Below are 17,290 nucleotides of genomic sequence, written 5' to 3' on the forward strand. Positions count from 1 at the left end.
CCTTTGGTTATTCACACAAGATTTGTTTCCCTTCATCTTTCTCAGCTGAGCAGGTCTACCCTGATACAGACTCGCTAGGCCGGTAGTAAATTCACACCTGGACTTAATCTGGAACAGCCATGCCTGGATTTCCTTTACTGCTACTTGGTCTTTTTCCAGGTTTTTCTTGTCTTCAATCTGTAACGTTTTTAGTTACCCTCGCTTGGGTCAGAAGGGTTCGCATGATTCTCTGCGTAGCTTCCCTGAGTCACTGGCGGTTTTGTTTCCTGGTGTTGCTCTCCAGTTTGTGTGAGTAGTTTATAGTTTATGTTCAAGAAGTCATTTTCCAACTGCTCTTTTAGGAATTCTGTCTGTACTCCCCAAACATTCTGAATCTGGTTTCCATTGTATTTTAATCTGAAATATTGTGTGTTTCTCTTGAATGCCGTTCACCATTGTTAATCCAGAGCTAGCTGAGTCTCCACACTTTGTAGTGCCCTGCATGTCATTAATTACGGCTTAGCTCAGAAGATGGCATTCTCACTACCATCAGGCTGTTACCATTTTCAGTTGGTTCATTAATCAAAATTTAGCATTTCCCTGTGGATAATGACTTAGGCTGGATATTAAGAAATTAAAGCTGTAATGGGAACTGGTGTAATTAACATTCAGCGTCAACTTGGGGCCGTGCTCGGTACAGGCTGTGCATTGGCCTAGCCGCCTCTCCATACTGCCCACTGGATTGAAACCAAGACCGTATCCTTTTGTACCAGGACCATCTTCCCTCCCATTAAAACATTAACAATAACTTAATCACAGTAAGCATTTTTCAGTTTCCTGGTGATTTCAGATAGGTCTAACTTTCTTATCCTTTTACCATTCTTCTTGGTCTGCCAGGCTACCTTTCTGATCCAGGTAAAAATTTCAGAGCCAGAGCAATAACATTTCCTTTCAAAATCTGGTCTTGACCTTTTGTAAAAACACCTTGTAACTTAAAATACTTGTTTTTACTATAAAAACATCTAAGTTATCATTAGAGCCCCTCATGTGATTTAGATTTAGGATTTAGGCCTTATAGGGAATTATGAAGGCTGCTGGTTTCATTATGAAGAGGAAAATGTAGTTTGGCTACTAACTTTCAGGCAGACTTTGGGGAAAGCTCTAATACAAATCGGTTGTATTTCTTTTAAATGTGGCTTTCTTTTGAAAAGGTGCATTTATATCTTGCCCAATTTTTCTTAATCATATTTTGGGCCCTTTAGTAAGTAATTGTCCCCTGGTACATGCTCTTTGAACCTTGATTAGAAGGATGTTTTGACATGAAATATTTTCCTTACAATTTTATGTTTTCTGTGATCACATCATTATAATATGCTGAATTTATTTAAATTTTACTTAAATATTGAGGAGCTTGAGCCGAAGAAATGTTTCTGAGAACAATGTGCACGTGAGAGCTGAGAGGTGTTCTAGTCTCAGGCTGCGGTGTGTGGAATGTCTGTAGGGCTCTCTGTTATTTGGAGAAATGTAAGTTAAGTTAAAAAATAGATCAGATTTAGAGGGACATTTCTAAATTTGGTGATCATCATTACAGTTTTCTCACATGGCTTGTATTCGTCTAAGAATTACATTTAGGTTGGCTTGTTTGTCAGCTGTCACAACTTCATGTTCACAGGTCCAGGGAAAGGACCCTTCTGTGGACATCACACAAGACCTTGTGGACGAATCTGAAGAGGAGCGATTTGATGACATGTCATCCCCAGGTTTAGAATTGCCATCTTGTGAATTAAGTCGCCTTGAGGAAATTGCGGAACTAGTGGCATCATCTTTGCCGTCCCCCCTTCGTCGTGAGAAACTTGCACTGGCACTGGAAAATGAGGGTTACATTAAGAAGCTCTTGGAGCTTTTTCATGTATGTGAGGATTTGGAGAATCTTGAAGGACTGCACCACTTGTATGAAATTATCAAAGGCATCTTCCTCTTGAATCGGACTGCTCTTTTTGAAGTTATGTTTTCTGAAGAGTGTATAATGGACGTCATTGGGTGTTTAGAATATGATCCTGCTTTATCACAGCCACGAAAACACAGGGAATTTCTGACCAAAACAGCCAAGTTTAAAGAAGTAATTCCCATCTCAGATCCTGAGCTGAAACAAAAAATTCATCAGACGTACAGAGTTCAGTATATACAAGATATGGTTCTGCCCACCCCTTCCGTCTTTGAGGAGAACATGTTGTCAACACTTCACTCTTTTATCTTTTTCAATAAGGTAGAAATTGTTGGTATGTTACAGGTGAGTTCAAACATTCCTGCTTAAGATGCTTATACTTGATTGATACCATTTAAATTGCTAGTTATCTTCAGCAGAGAATAACTTCTTCTTCCTTCAAATACTTATTTTTGAATTTTTGTTTCTGCCAAAACTTCAAGCTAGACGTTTCATTGGCTTTACAGGAGACCATTGTAGTAGTGATACTGTGAAGTCAAACGTGGATGTGATCGGTGACGTTAATGAGACAATTGAATATCACTTTTGTTTGTTTCAAATAGTCTTTCATTTTTATTCGAAAGGCAGATTTACATAGAGAAGGAGAGACTGAGAAGTATCTTCCGTCTGCTGGTTCTCTTCCCATGTGGTCATGGCTGAACTGACCTGAAGCCAGGAGCTGGGAGCTTCGTTCACGTGTTCCACTTGGGTGCAGGGTCCCAGGGCTTTGGACCATTCTCTACTGCTTTCCCAGGCCACAAACAGGGTGCTGGACGACAAGTAGAGCAACCAGGACATTAAACAGGATCCTGATGCATGCAGGGCAAGGATTTAGCCACTGAATCATCGCACTAGGCCCTGAATGTCACATTTTTTTTAAGTGTATGTATTACTTTTTCATAGAATAGAATTGAAAGAGAAAGGAGAAAACAGGATACCATTAAAATGTTATTATATATGGAAAATAACCTTTTCTTGGGCCCAGCGCAGTAGCCTAGCGACTGAAGTCCTTGCCTTGCATTCGCTGGGATCCCATGTGGGTGGCCTGGGAAAGCAGTCAGGGATAGTCTAAAGCCTTGGGACCCTGGACCTGCGTGGGAGACCCAGAAGAGGCTCCTCTCTGTATATCTGACTGTCCGAATAAAAAATATCTTAAAAAAAAAATTCCAAGTGACCCCTTTGTTATACCGGCTTGCTTAGATTTGATGTTTCAGGGTGTTTGAATTAAATCTATCCTGGAACAGATGTGTGGCCTAATAGTTAAGACTCCCAAATCAAGTTCCTGGTACCATGTTTTTTACCGTGATGCCAGCTTCTTGCTAGGGCAGACTCTGGGAGGCAGCAGGAACGGCTCAAGGGATTCTGTCCTTGCCACTCGGCGTCAGAGACTCGGGCTCTTCCTGGCCCTGCTGTTGCTGGGAGTGAGGTAACAGGTGCGAGTCCTCCTTGCGCCTGTGACTCAGGCATTCTCCGTGGCTCTCAGAGCACAAGGAAAATGCATCTGAAGCTGTGATAGCCTGTGCTGTATGCAAAACATGGAGCTGAATGAAGATAACACTCTTGGAACCTCTCCCTCTGGGAGAACCTCACCTTCTGTCAAGCCACAGTGCTGGCAGCAGTGAGTTGATCTGCTGTGTTTCTTTAGTGGCCGTGGTAGTGTAAGAATAATAGATAACTGATGTTACTTAGAAAATGAAAGCCTGTGTTTGAGATCTACAGGTGATACAATTATTTAAGACTTGGATATGTGGGCCCAGCGTGATGCCTCAATGGCTCAATACCGAGTTTGCAAGCACCAGAATCCAATATGGGTGCCACTTCCTATCCTGGCTGCTCCAGTTCCCTTCCTGATCCCTGCTTGTGGCCTGGGAAAGCAGTGAAAGATGGCCCAGAGCCTTGGGACCCTGTACCCACATGGGAGACCTGGAGGAAGCTCTAGGCTCCTGGCTTCAAATCAGTTCAGCTCTGGCTGTTACAGCTGGAATGCAAAATTTTTCTATCTCCTTTTTTATGCTCTCCGAAAATCTGCCTTTCTAATAAAAATAAATAAATCTTAATAAATAAAAAATAAAAGTTGAATATATTAAATACAGAAGAGGTGCCAGTAGATGTAAGAGCTGATTGATGACCCATTTCACAGATGAATTTACTTATCCTTATTTTTATGATCTTTTAATGAAAGTGTGAATTTAAATTTAAAAAATCAACTTACTGCTTTCTTGGAAATTGGAATAATTCAAATTCATACTCAACTAGTTTGCATTTTCTATTCATTTAAGACAGATAAGCAATAGAGATAGTCCAGGCAGGAAAGTATATCAGTAATCCTGTGTAGATTGATAGTACAGGAAGATAGTACAGGAATGGGTGAGGCTGTGGAACTTAGTTCTGTTTGTACTTTGATAAGGATCTAGGTTTTGCTGTCATTTAGCCTCCTGCTCTCATCTAGGCTTTTTTGGTTGGTTACATGTGTTTTGTTTCTGGTTTTTTGTTTAAAGATTTATTTGAAACGCAAAACGAGAGAATCACAGGTGTATTCTTCATCTGCTGGTTTGCTCCCCAATTGACTGTGATAACCAGGCCTGGACCATGCCCAAGCTGGACAGCAGAAGCTCCATCTGTTCTCCCGGGGTGGCAGAGACCCAAGTGTTGGAGCCAACATTCACTGGTTTCCCCAGGCCCATTAGCAACAAGCTGGACCAGAAGCAAGGAACAGCCATGGTTTTAACCAGAACTCTGCTAGAAAATGCTCATGTCTCATAGGTGGCTTAATTTGCTATACCACAATACCAATCCCCACCCCAGTCAGGAAATGGTGGAAGTTCACAGTTCACTTTAAATTCTTAGACTGTCAGATGCACCCCTCCTCCAGCCGCCTGAGCTGATCCAGTCCCAAACCAGGAGCCAGGAGCTTCTTCAGGTCTCCCATGTGGGTGCGAGGACCCAAAACCTTGAGCCATTCCCCTGCTTCCCTTTCCCTTTCTCTTTCCTCTTCCTTTCCTTTTTAGAGGTTTGTTTATTTTTATTGTAAACAGACATACAGAGAGTAAGATCTTCCATCCACTGATTTGCTCCCCAAGCAGCCGCAGTAGCTGTAGCTGAGCCAATCTGAAGCCAGAAACCAGGAGCTTCTTGGGGTCTCCCATGCGTGTGCAGAGTCCAAAGGGTTTGGGCCGCCCTCTACTGCACTCTTAGTCCACAAGCAGGGAGCTGGATGGGGAGTGGGGCTGCCAGGACACGAACTAGCACCCAAATGGGATCCCAGCATGTACAAGACAAGGACTTCAGCCACTAGGCTATCACCTGGGCCCCATCTTCTGCTTTTCTAAGCCATAAGTTGAGAGCTGAATCAAAAGTGGACCAACCAATCCCAATACCGTAACCTAGTGGCTGAAGTCCTCCACTTCTCTGCCAGCTCCTTGCTTATGGCCTGGAAAAGCAGTAGACGACAGCCCAAAACTGTGGGGGAATGAACAGACAGATGGAAGATCTTTCTGTTTCTCCTTCTCTCTGTAAATCGACTTTCCAATAAAAATAAATATATGTTTTTTAAAAAGTGTAACAGCTGGGACTTGAACCTTTTTTTAGATTGACATAAAGATTTTACCCTTTTGTGGGTGATGTTTCTTGAATGACTGTGAATTTATTTTCAAATACAATGTTTGGATAACAATAGTCTACATGTATAGGTGGCCCAGTTATATAGCCCAGGTGTGTGATGGGACTGTAATATAACAGGTTTATATAAATGCACTCTATAAAATGTGTGCAGAACAACGAAATTGAGTTTCAACATGTTTCTCAGAATGTTTCCCTGTTGAAGTTTGGTCTTCATTTCCTTCTTCACTTGGGACGTTGTTGAAAACCCGGTAAAAATGAGTAGCTGGCAAACTGCATGTGCCTTTTTTATATTCATAGTCAACTTTTATTCTAATTTTTAATTGCTTTTTAACACCATATTTTTTCCGATAGGTGTCCCCAGTTTTTCCTTCTTTCCTTTAAAACACATCATTAAGACCCTTGCCGTCTTGTTCAGGGTAGGATCCTTTAGGCATCCTAAAAGTGACATTTTAATGTATGTAGCATTTGTTGTCTTATTTTACAGGAAGATGAAAAATTTCTGACGGATTTGTTTGCACAATTAACAGATGAAGCAACAGATGAGGAGAAGAGACAAGAGCTGGTAAGATGTTAGGTACTGTGAAGGCTGCGAAGGGAAAATCCCTGCTCGTTTGTACTCACTTAGCTTTTTCTCTGGTTTCAGGTAAACTTCTTAAAAGAATTTTGTGCATTTTCTCAAACGCTACAACCTCAAAACAGAGATGCTTTTTTCAAGACTTTGTCAAACATGGGCATATTACCTGCTTTAGAAGTCATCCTCGTAAGTTTATTATTCCTCATTTTTTAACTTAAGCCACAAAAATAAGAGTATTTTTAAAATATAGCTTGCAAGTATTTGGTTATTACCAGTAGATAAGACTATTGCATAAAATTAGTGAAGATATTTCATTCCAATAATACTCTTTATTTGGCATTAGAATAATGCTCAGTGAGTGACTTATTTTTAGTCTCTTAACATTACCGTCTACTAGATGAAATGTAAAATAAAAGTGCAATAGTAAATTATTTTATACCATAGTGCTGTTTTAAAATTTAATTCGTTGGGCTGTATTTACTACAGATCTGTAGTTTTATAGTTATACGTAAAATATTGGACTATATAAGTATATATGGGTGTGTGTGTGTATATATATAAAGTTGTTTATGTATCTGCAGGGCATGGATGATTCACAGGTGCGAAGTGCTGCCACTGATATATTCTCATACTTGGTTGAATATAATCCTTCCATGGTACGAGAGTTTGTCATGCAGGAGGCACAACAGAATGATGATGTAAGTAAGAAGTTAACAGAGCAAAAAATAACCAGCAAGGTAAATATTATTCGCACTAATAGTAAGTATTTATACATAGCAAGTTTTAATTCTATTGTATTTAAGATTTGACCTGTCACTGTTTGGGAAAAATATATCCATAATAGCGAATGACTTTATCATCTCCTAAATTGGCTCCTGCCTAGTTTGTAGGTTTTTCTGTCTTAATTATTTTTTGGTGCGCTCAATCTAGTCAAACCACTGTTCCCGTATGTTCAGTTACATGTAACTTCTTGAGAATCATTGGTGAAGGGTAGATTCTCAGAATCATCAAAAATGAAAGTGTTTAGGGTGCTGTTTCTTTTAATTGCTTAACCTTGGAGAATAAGGACTTCTGAGAATGTAGATTGATCCACTTTTAGCTGTCTATAGACACAGCATTTCCAGACCCTGAGGGAGCTGTGTGGAAGCCCTGGGGCGCATGCTCTGCTCCAGCTGCTGCTTCTGCTGCATTTTAAAAAAGATCCTGATTAATGTGAAGTCAAAACATAATAAAATGTTTTTTGTTATAAAATTATAATAAAATCAGATTTTTTTAATGAGTTATTTTATTGCAAAAGGCAGGTTTACCGATTTTTCCATGCTCGGGTTCACTCTCCAAATGGCTGCCATGTCCAGAGCTGAGCACCTTTGAGCTAAGAGCTTTTTCTGGGTCTCCCACATGGGTGCAGGATCCAAAGACTTGGGGATATCCTCCACTGCCTTCCCAGGCCATTAGCAAAAAGCTGGATCCAAAGTGAAAAAGTCAGTGAACCCAATGCCAGTGTGAAAGAAATAGGCACGCATATAGGATGCTGGTGCTTGCATGAGGATTGAGCCATCACACTGACCCAGTGTCTATCAGTTTCTCTATTTAAGCTTTTATTTTTTATATATAGTGCCAAGATAGGTACAGAGGTGTTAGATTTCACTCCCCACCCCCAACCCCCCCTATTTTTTAAGTAAGCCTGCTAGAAGAATTGGGTTATCTATTATTGAAATAAGCGCTGTCCTTGGTGGCCTCTTTAACACACTAGTTAACTCTGCAAAGATGCATTTCATGGCACTTCATTCATAGCAGCCTCTTCTCACTCTTGGTGATCATTTCATTTTTTGAAATGAGTTGAGGTTTTCTTTCTTTTTTTTTTTTTAAGATTTATTTTTATTACAAAGTCGGATATTCAAAGAGGAGGAGGGATAGGAAGATCTTCCCTCCGAAGATTCACTCCCCAAGTGACCGCAACGGCTGGTGCTGTGCCGATATGAAGCCAGGAACCAGGAACCTCTTCCAGGTCTCCCACACGGGTGCAGGGTCCCAAGGATCTGGGCCGTCCTCGAGTGCTTTCCCAGGCCACAAGCAGGGAGCTGGATGAGAAGCAGAGCTGCTGAGATTAGAACCGGCGCCCATATGGGATCCTGGCGCGTTCAAGGTGAGGATTTAGCTACTAGGCCACCATGCCAGGCCCGAGTTGAGGTTTTCTTAAGAACCCTTCTCTGAGGCCCAGCACAGTAGCCTACCAGCTGAAGTCCTCGCTTTGCCACTCGCCAGGATCCCATATGGGCGCAGGTTCTAATCTCAGCAGCTCTGCTTCCCATCCAGCTCCCTGTTTGTGGCCTGGGAAAGCAGTAGAGGGTGGCCCAAAGCCTTGGGACCCTGCACCTGTATGGGAGACCTGGAAAGAGGCTCCTGGCTTCGGATTGGCTCAGTTCCAGCTATTGCAGCCACTTGTGGAGTATATCAGTGGACGGAACATCTTCCTCTCTGTCCTTCTCTCTGCATATCTGATTTTCCAATAAAGATAAAAATAAATCTTAAAATAATTTAAAAAAACGCCTCCCTCTCAGATTTCTTTTGCTGCTCTACCAGGAACAGCAGCAGGCTCGGAGTCCGTGTTGACGGGCTGTTCACTGTTAGTCTCCTCCTGAGTTTCACTTGGAGGTGCCGATGAATTTTTTCCCTGTATCTGTATATAGCTATTATTCTATGAATGGAAAGCAGTTTTTTGTGATATATTGAAGTAATAATGGTGTGAGTATAGAACACTGTATTACTCCTGGCTCAGTATTCTTACTGTTAAAGCCACAAACCCATTAGCTTTCTGTTAGAAGATCAGATTGTAGAATTCGAAATTTGTGAAAGATCTGTCAGCGGGCTAGGCTTCCCTTATGAGGATGAAACTTTTCAGTACTATTAAATGTCTCAGTGCCATGATTTAGGAAGAGAAACGCTGCCATACAACTCTTGTATATTTTATAGTTCCGTTGTTTTTAAGGTAAATAAGAGCTAGAGCTAAGGATAATGCTACAGTATGTGTCTTACATGTTTTACCATTCTTGTAGTAAGTGATCCTTATTCTGTGTATTTTTCTCATCAGGATATTCTCCTCATCAACCTCATTATAGAACATATGATTTGTGATACAGATCCTGAGCTTGGAGGAGCGGTCCAGCTCATGGGCCTGCTTCGGACCTTAGTTGACCCAGAGAACATGCTAGCCACTGCCAATGTAAGCCATGGGGTTTTCCCTCTTCTTCATTGCGAGTGTCTTGTGTGTTTCTGTAGGAACCAGTACAGTTAAGGTTCATGGAAGTGTTTTTGATTCCTTAGAAAACAGAAAAGACTGAGTTTCTGGGTTTCTTCTACAAGCACTGTATGCACGTTCTCACTGCGCCTTTACTAGCAAACACGACAGAAGACAAACCCAGTAAAGGTAAGATAATACAGGTTGGTCATTTAGTTCTGCACTTAAATTCTGATACTCGAAGTTGGTATTAAGTTGAAATCTAGAGGAAGTCAGTGGAGGGTAGAGAAAGGCTGGAGGCAGGGGTTGGTAGCACACATTCTACAAAAGCAGTTCTGAACCATTAGTTTCACATAAAGGTTTGGTGTGGAAGAGGTGTTCAAGACATTGTTTAAAAACTTCATAGGCAGAGGTAATAGAAGTAAAAAAGAGGAAGTAAGAGAATTATCTGTTGCCTGCTTCAGGATCTGTTTTTGTTTGTTTTTTTCTTAAGATTTATTTATTTTTGTTGGAAAGTAATTTATGGAGAGGAGGAGAGACAGAGAGGAGGATCTTCCATCCGATGATTCACTCCCCAAGCAACCACAATGGCCGATGCTGCACCAATCTAAAGCCAGGAGCCTGGATCCTCTTCCAGGTCTCTCATACAGTTGCAGGTCCCAGGGCTTTGGGCTGTCCTTGACTGCTTTGCCAGGTCACAAGCAGGGAGCTGGATGGGAAGCAGGGCCATTGGGATTAGAACCATTGCCCATATGGCATTCCAGTGTGTGCAAGGCAAGGACTTTAGGCACTAAGCCACTGTGCTGGGCCCTGCTTAAGAACCTTAAAAACCGTTTTTGGTAGCTAATGCTTACGTTTATTCTACATCTGTACAGGTTAGATATAGGACACAACTTGTATCCTGGATGTGTAGACAGAACTCGGCTTTTGTTTAGTATTAACCTATTTTTATTTTCATTGAATATATCATAATTTGTTACCCGTGCAAGCAAATCCTCATGTGTCTATAGGTAGTTTTTAGGATGCTTATTGGGAAATTCCTACTTGAAGCTGTAGGAATACATTATTTTGTCATTTCTCAATAAGGATATGTTTAGTTTACAGAATGGTGTGCAGAAAATATGTGTTAAATCTACTTTTCTGAGTTACTGTAGAATGAAGTCTCTTAAATGTGACTTTATTTTGCTGTTGACTGTCTTCGGATTAGAGAAGCCTTGAGACTTACCCACACCCTCAGGCTGAGTTGACCTGGCATTTGTTGAGTGCTCAAGGTAGGCCAGGGTCTGTACCCTATCTCTGATAGTGGATGAAAGGAGTGAATGAAAGGCTGACAGTCGCTGCCTGCTGAGGAGCAAAGATATTAAAGGAATCATAATGTGACATTTATTCATTATAGGATTGTTTAAGTAAGAAAATATGAAGCACCATCCCTGGCGTGTGGTAGGCATCAGTAAATGGAATTCCCTCTTACCGAAAGATAAAATGTTTGGGTTAGTAAGAGTAGGAAGCTTATTTGGTTAGAATCTGAGTTTCTACATTCAAGAAGGAAAAAAAATGTTAGGCATTAAATATAACTGTTTTGTTTATTTTAGATGATTTTCAAACTGCCCAGCTATTGGCACTTGTGTTGGAATTGTTAACGTTTTGTGTGGAGCACCATACCTACCACATAAAGAACTATATTATTAATAAGGATATTCTCCGGAGAGTGCTGGTTCTTATGGCTTCGAAGCATGCTTTCTTAGCATTATGTAAGTGTTGATTCTCTTAGAATTGTTTATTTACATATTCTCATGCTGGTCTCTGAGACAAGAAGGATCACAGGCCAGAAGCGCTAGCTGCTAACACCAGCTCTGCACTGCATCCGTCTGCTGCTGCTGCAGTGAACGGGTGCTTTCCCGATTCCTCTCAGTCGTACACACCCAGAGGACTAGAGTGTATCTGTGTATTTGAGTACTCCATTATTAAAACAGCACCTTTGATTATTTTATCCATGCTTTTAGAGCAGAAATGGCAAGTCCAGAGTAAACAGATCCAGCCTGCAGCTTACTTTTTACAGTCTGCAAGCTACAAAATGTTTGTTTTTCAAGAGTATTTTTATGTTTATTTGAAGACTTTTTGTTTATTGGAAAAATAGTTAGAGAAGACGGCTAGACATAATGAGAGAACAGCTGGAGCTGTGCCAGGCCAAGGATCAGCCCAGAGATTGCGGGTTTCCCTCCAAGTGCCAGTGTCCAAGCACTTGAGCCAACTTCTGCCACTTTCCCAGGTTCATCAGTAGGAAACTGAATTAGAAGTACAGCAGCTGGATCTCAATCAGAACCCATGTGAGATGCCCATATCACAGACAGCAGCTTACGCCACTGCCCTGCAATAGCAGTTCCAAAGCAGAACTTGTTTTACTTGAAAGTCATGGGGGAGGGGCAGAGACAGAGATCTTCCATTCATTGGTACACTCTCTGGCTGGCAACTCAATCTGGATTTTCCATGTGGGTGAGAAAGACCTAAAGAAAGGACTTATCTGTTTTTCCAGGCTATTTTAACTATTTTTATTTGAAATTCTGAGATCTTCACTCCCCAAAAGGCCACAACAGCCACAGCTGAGCCGATCCAAAGCTGAGAGCCAGGAGATTTCTCTGGGTCTCCCTCATTGGTATAGGGTCCATGGGATTTGGATCATCCTCTGCTGCTTTCCCAGTCCAATAACAGGGGGCTGGATGGGAAGTGGAATAGCCGGGACATGAACTGATATCCATATGGAATACTGGTTTCAGGTAGAGGATTAGCTTGCTGTGCCGTTGTGCCAATCCCAACACATAGTCTTCTAACGGTTCTTATTTATGTGTATATATATTGGGGATTCTAGCTGCTGGCCCACTTCCCAGATGCCTGTGGGTTTGGTGGGGTTCTCCCCACACAAACAGGTGCCAAGAACTCAGTCCAGGTCCTCCCACGTGAGTGGCGAGAACCTGACTGTTTGAGCCATCCTCTCCTGTCAGGCTTCTCATTAAACTTTTTTGTTAAGTTGGCTGACCAGGTTTAGGGGGACTCTGGAGGTTCAATAAAGGATGTCTGTTTGGTCACTAATTTTTGCCAGTTGAATTTGAAAGGTAAGTATGAATGTTTTGTTCTTTTTAGGCATCACAGTCACTACTTGGAGACCTGGACATGTATATACATTTCTGTGTATTTTCATTTTTGATGTATTATTTGATTTAAAAGTTTTAAGAACAGTATATATAATGTAACTGTTTAACTGTCAACGTTTTATCTTTATGATAGTATTGGAAATAAGGTCTTAAATCATTAAACTTTCTACTTTTCAGAGCTAGTCTATACGCTACATTATATTCTGAAAATCATCTGATCTGAATATTATCCTCCTCCTAACTCAGATAATTCATTGTAATTTCTGCTGTGTATCTAGGGTCTGTGATTTTGCCTGAATAAGTCTTTCAGCAAAAACAGCATTTATGACTTTAATTCAAACTTTGTTAAGCACAGCCCCCCCAAAAGTCGTTTCCATTCTGCCTTACTATTGTTTATATCCATGAGCCTAGCACACATGAATAAGGGCTTTTCAAATCGTACTAGTGTGTCTTTGTGCCTGTCGTTGAAGAACACCAAGGTCAAGTTTAGGGAGAGTTCCTAAGTCTCTGAGTGGTTCTTTGATGCTAGTCTACAGGTTGTTTGTTCAGGTATGGAAAGGGCCTTTGTCAACAAATGGGACAGAATGAGAAACTGAGTCAGTAGATAAGGGGAAGCAGGTTTTTAATTTTCACGTGTTTTAAATGCCTACTGTTGTATTACATTGATGTGCAATGTATATGTTTACATGGTTGTCCTGTCCCTAGTTAAGTGCTGTTCTCAGCCTTGAGAACAATTCACTGGGAGGCTCACATGAAGATCAAAACACGGATTGATCACTGTTTGACTGACATGTCGGTGGAAGCCTGATGGAAATAATTCCAGTTAATTCACTGAGCAGCTTGGGTGAGGCTTGGTGATGACATGGGGTAAACGGACAGTTGATGTGAACTTAGCTGTTGGTTTACTATATGTAGGACACCTGAGTTCAGTAGAGACTGCGTGTGGAGAAAGGAAGGCCTTTCCTTTAGTTCTTCATCTCGTAACTTTGATGAGCATAGGAAATTTTTTTGTACTCTAATAATTATGTAGAGAGCTATTAATCATAATTGTCTAATTTTTTTAAAGATTTATTTATTTTTATTCAAACGTCAGATTTACAGAGGAGAGACAGAAAGATCTCCCATCGCTGGTTCACTCCCCAAGTGGGCAGGAGCCAGGAGCTTTGTCTGGGTCTCCCATGCAGCTGCAGGGTCCCAAGGATTTGGGCTGTCCTCAGTTGCTTTCCCAAGCCACAAGCAGGGTGCAGGATGGGAAGTGGAGCAGCTGGGATAGGAACCGGCACCCATAAGGGATCCCAGCAGGCAATGACTTTAGCCACTAGGCTATCGTGCCAGACCTTACAGTCATAATAGTTACTCCAAATGCATGAGGGTTTGGTTCTAGTACCTCTGTGGATACCAAAATCTGGGCATACTTAACAAGTCCTTTCTGTACATTGGTGGGCTGTTTGCATATGTCTTACACACATCCTCCCTCACGCAGGCATACCTCAAAAATACTGTGGTGGTTTGCTCTATCCAGTCCACTGAATACAGCAGGTCATCAGTTCACTGGTTTCTCAGGGTATATATGATATTATTCAAGTATGCAATAACATGTATAAAGCATGTATATGCCTTACTTTTAAAAATGCTAATAATAATATCAGCCTTTAAGAGTTTAAGTCATTTTGTTGGTGGAGGGTTTTGTCGATGTTGTTGGTTCCTGACCTACAAGGATGCTAGTTGAGTTGGTCCGTCTGCAAGAGTCCTTAAATAACAACAGTGATGCTTACCACATAAATTGGTTCTTGCATCTTAGAAAACCTCTTTCTTTGCTCATCAATGAACACAGCTTCTTGCCTGTTACATTTGCCACAGAGGATGGTGGTTCTGCCCCATCATCGTGCTTCTGCAGTTCTAGTTCTTGTGCTGTTTCTAACCACTAAAAGCTGGCGCTGTTCACAATCATTAGTAATCAACTTTCTTCAGACTGCTCTTGCTGTTTTTGACTGCTTGTGGATCACAGATTTGTTTTTGTTGAAAGGCAGGTTAATAGAAAGATCTTCCATTTGCTGGCTTACTCCGCAAATGGCTGCAATGGCAGTGGTGAGCCAATCCAAGAACCGAGAGCCCCCTTTGGATTTTCTGTGCTGGTGCAGGGTGCCAGGTACTTAGGCCATCCTGTGTTGGCATTTCCAAGCCATAAGCAGGAAGCTGGATAGGAAGTGGAGCAACCAGGACAAAAACTGTCACCTGTGAGATACCCTAGGTGAAAGATTAACCTGTTGAGCCACCACAGAAATGTCAATATCCTCTGGTTGCATTCTCCAGGTTCCTGTAGCAGCCAGGCCAGAATTCAGGAGCCAGGAGTCTCCCATGCAGGAAGGAGTCCACCACAGGCACATCTTCTACACCACCACAGATCAAAGTGAAAGCACAGGGACAAATCCTCTAGCAGGTTTTTAGATTTTTGCGTCCAGATCAGAGAATCATGGGCAGCTATAGCCTTATAAAATGTTTTAGAAGAACGGACAACATAGTCAACAGCTGAAACTGATGATGGGTGTTGTGTTACCACCTGTTAATTAAAGATTTTTTTATTTTTTATTACAAAGTCAGATATACAGAGAGGAGGAGAGACAGAGAGGAAGATCTTCCATCCAATGATTCACTCCTCAAGTGTCCACAATGGCTGGAACTGCGCCGATCTGAAGCCAGGAACCAGAAACCTTCCTGGTCTCCCATGCGGGTGCAGGGTCCCAAGGATCTGGGCCGTCTTCAACTGCTTTCCCAGACCACAAGCAGGGAGCAGAATGGGAAGCGGAGCTGCTGGAATTAGAACCGGTTCCCATATAGGATCCTGGCACGTTCAAGGCGAGGGCTTTTAGCTGCTAGGCTACTGTGCCAGGCCCAATCTTGTACATTTTCATCCAAGATCTTGCATGGTTAGAAACCTTGCCATTGAGCGGCATACTGTTTTCAAAGGTTTTTTATTGCTGAGCTGTATGTCTCAGCAGTGGACTTCAGGCATGCAGCATAGTATGTTGTAAAAACATGTGCTGTCCCGAGGCTTTATTGTGGCTGGATTTGCAGAGAACAGGCAGAGTAGCTCCATCTTCACAGCCTGTGTCAGCAGCTGCACTCGCTCCTGATGTCAGAATCACCCTGTCCCTCTAAACCAAGCACAGGCAGGACAGTGAGGTAGGTAGTTCTGCCAGGTGCCCTGCTCCTTCGTGAGGCTGAGCACTGTTGGGTGCTGCCACCTGCATCACTTCACTACACCTTACAGGTGACTTGGTGCAGCTCCTGCCTTAGCACGTGATGCTTTATTTGTACACTTTGATGCTGTGGATAGATTATTTCCTTAAGCCTCGTGAACCAACTTCTGCCAACTTCTGACATTCATTTATTTTTATTGACAAGGCAGATCATATATATGGAGAAAAGATATGGAAGGATTTTTTCGGTTACTGGTTCATTTCTTGAAATGGTTACAATAGCTCGAGCCGAAGTGATCAGAAGCTGGGAGGTTTTTTGGGATCTCGAATGTGGGTGTAGCAAGGCTATGGGCCGTCCTCAGCTTCCTTCCCATGTCATAAGCAGGGAGCTGCATGGGAAGCAGAGCAGCTGGGACATGAGCCAGCACCCATGTGGGAACCAACGCTTTCAAGGTGAAGATTTGGCCATTGAGGCATTACATCAGACCCTGGCTTTTTTTCTGCTTTTTTTAACCCCCTCACCATTTGTAGAACTGGAAGGACTTAAGACCTCATAAATGTAACATCAAAGGTTACTAGTCAGAGATCACCATAGCAGAATAATACTTTAAGAGGCTGAAAAAATAGGACCAGTAGTCTTGTTAAGGTCATGGTTGCCAGAGTGTCTGCAAAGGGCAGTGACGAGTGTGAGGCCTTGAATTTACATCTCTCTTGAGTAACATACTGTCATGTAGGAGGGAATAAGGACTGAAAGTCTGTTCAAATATTTTAAAAGTTTTAAGTTCTTTATATTAGAAAGCTCCCATCTACTGGCTTATTCCTTGGATGCCTGTAATTGATCGTGGGTGATGCGCAGCCAGAGCTCAATCCTGCTCTCCGACATGGGCAGCCATCACCTGCTCCCTCCTGTAGTGTACATTAATAGGAAGCTGGGAACAGGATCCCAGGCCAGAGGTTTAACCTGGGCAGATGCCTTTGTGCCTGCAACAACAGCCCTTGTTGAGGCTGCAGATGGAGAGTCGGAGAATCTCAAGGACTCTGGGAAGCCAGTTGCATCCTCTTGGTGGTTGTTTACAGATTGAGTCAGGTCGTCATTAAACCTAAGCCATCCTCAAGTGACTTCTGCATTATTAGGCTTTGCTTTGAGACTGGCTTTGTGATAGTATGCGGTAGAAGTTTTTTAGATTTCTGAGAACTGAGTATGAACTGTGGGAACAAGCCATCTGGTTTTGTTTGAGAGCACATACAGTGCAACATTAGGGATAATGTTTAAAGGAGGTTGTTTGAGGTCTTAGGAGCATTTTAAAATTTTTGTCTGGTATGCTTTGTCAGATTTAAAGACAGCCCAAGCCAATACTTAGGTGAAACCAGCACTCTGTTAGCTCAGTCTTTGCAGGTTAGATGCTGGGTCCATTGTTCCATTTCTTAGCCTTTTTCAAAGATTTCTGGATCTTATTGTTGTCCCCAAAGGTCACCTCTGTGTTGTCTGGGCTTTTGTTAAAAATAAAGAAAACCTTGTTGTAGATTTTTTTTTTTATTTAGCTG

General features: G+C 41.9%; 1 protein-coding gene across 3 annotated transcripts in view; it reads left to right on the forward strand.

Moving 5' to 3' along the window:
• PPP4R3A (protein phosphatase 4 regulatory subunit 3A) overlaps positions 1-17,290 on the forward strand; it is a 43,320-nt gene that overhangs the window by 18,872 nt on the left and 7,158 nt on the right. The window contains exons 4-10 of one of the 3 annotated variants that reach the window (XM_040975151.1): positions 1,652-2,269; positions 6,069-6,146; positions 6,228-6,344; positions 6,740-6,895; positions 9,250-9,381; positions 9,483-9,585; positions 10,989-11,147. In XM_040975151.1, the coding sequence (XP_040831085.1) occupies positions 1,652-2,269; positions 6,069-6,146; positions 6,228-6,344; positions 6,740-6,895; positions 9,250-9,381; positions 9,483-9,585; positions 10,989-11,147 (1,363 nt within the window). The remainder of the gene's footprint in view (positions 1-1,651; positions 2,270-6,068; positions 6,147-6,227; positions 6,345-6,739; positions 6,896-9,249; positions 9,382-9,482; positions 9,586-10,988; positions 11,148-17,290) is intronic. The other 2 variants (XM_040975152.1, XM_040975153.1) reach the window with 2 other exon arrangements.

The sequence above is a fragment of the Ochotona curzoniae genome, unplaced genomic scaffold (genome assembly GCF_017591425.1).
Source record: "Ochotona curzoniae isolate NIBS_2020 unplaced genomic scaffold, NIBS_Ocur_1.0 contig_2688, whole genome shotgun sequence".
In the NCBI taxonomy this organism is placed as follows: Eukaryota; Metazoa; Chordata; class Mammalia; order Lagomorpha; family Ochotonidae; genus Ochotona; species Ochotona curzoniae.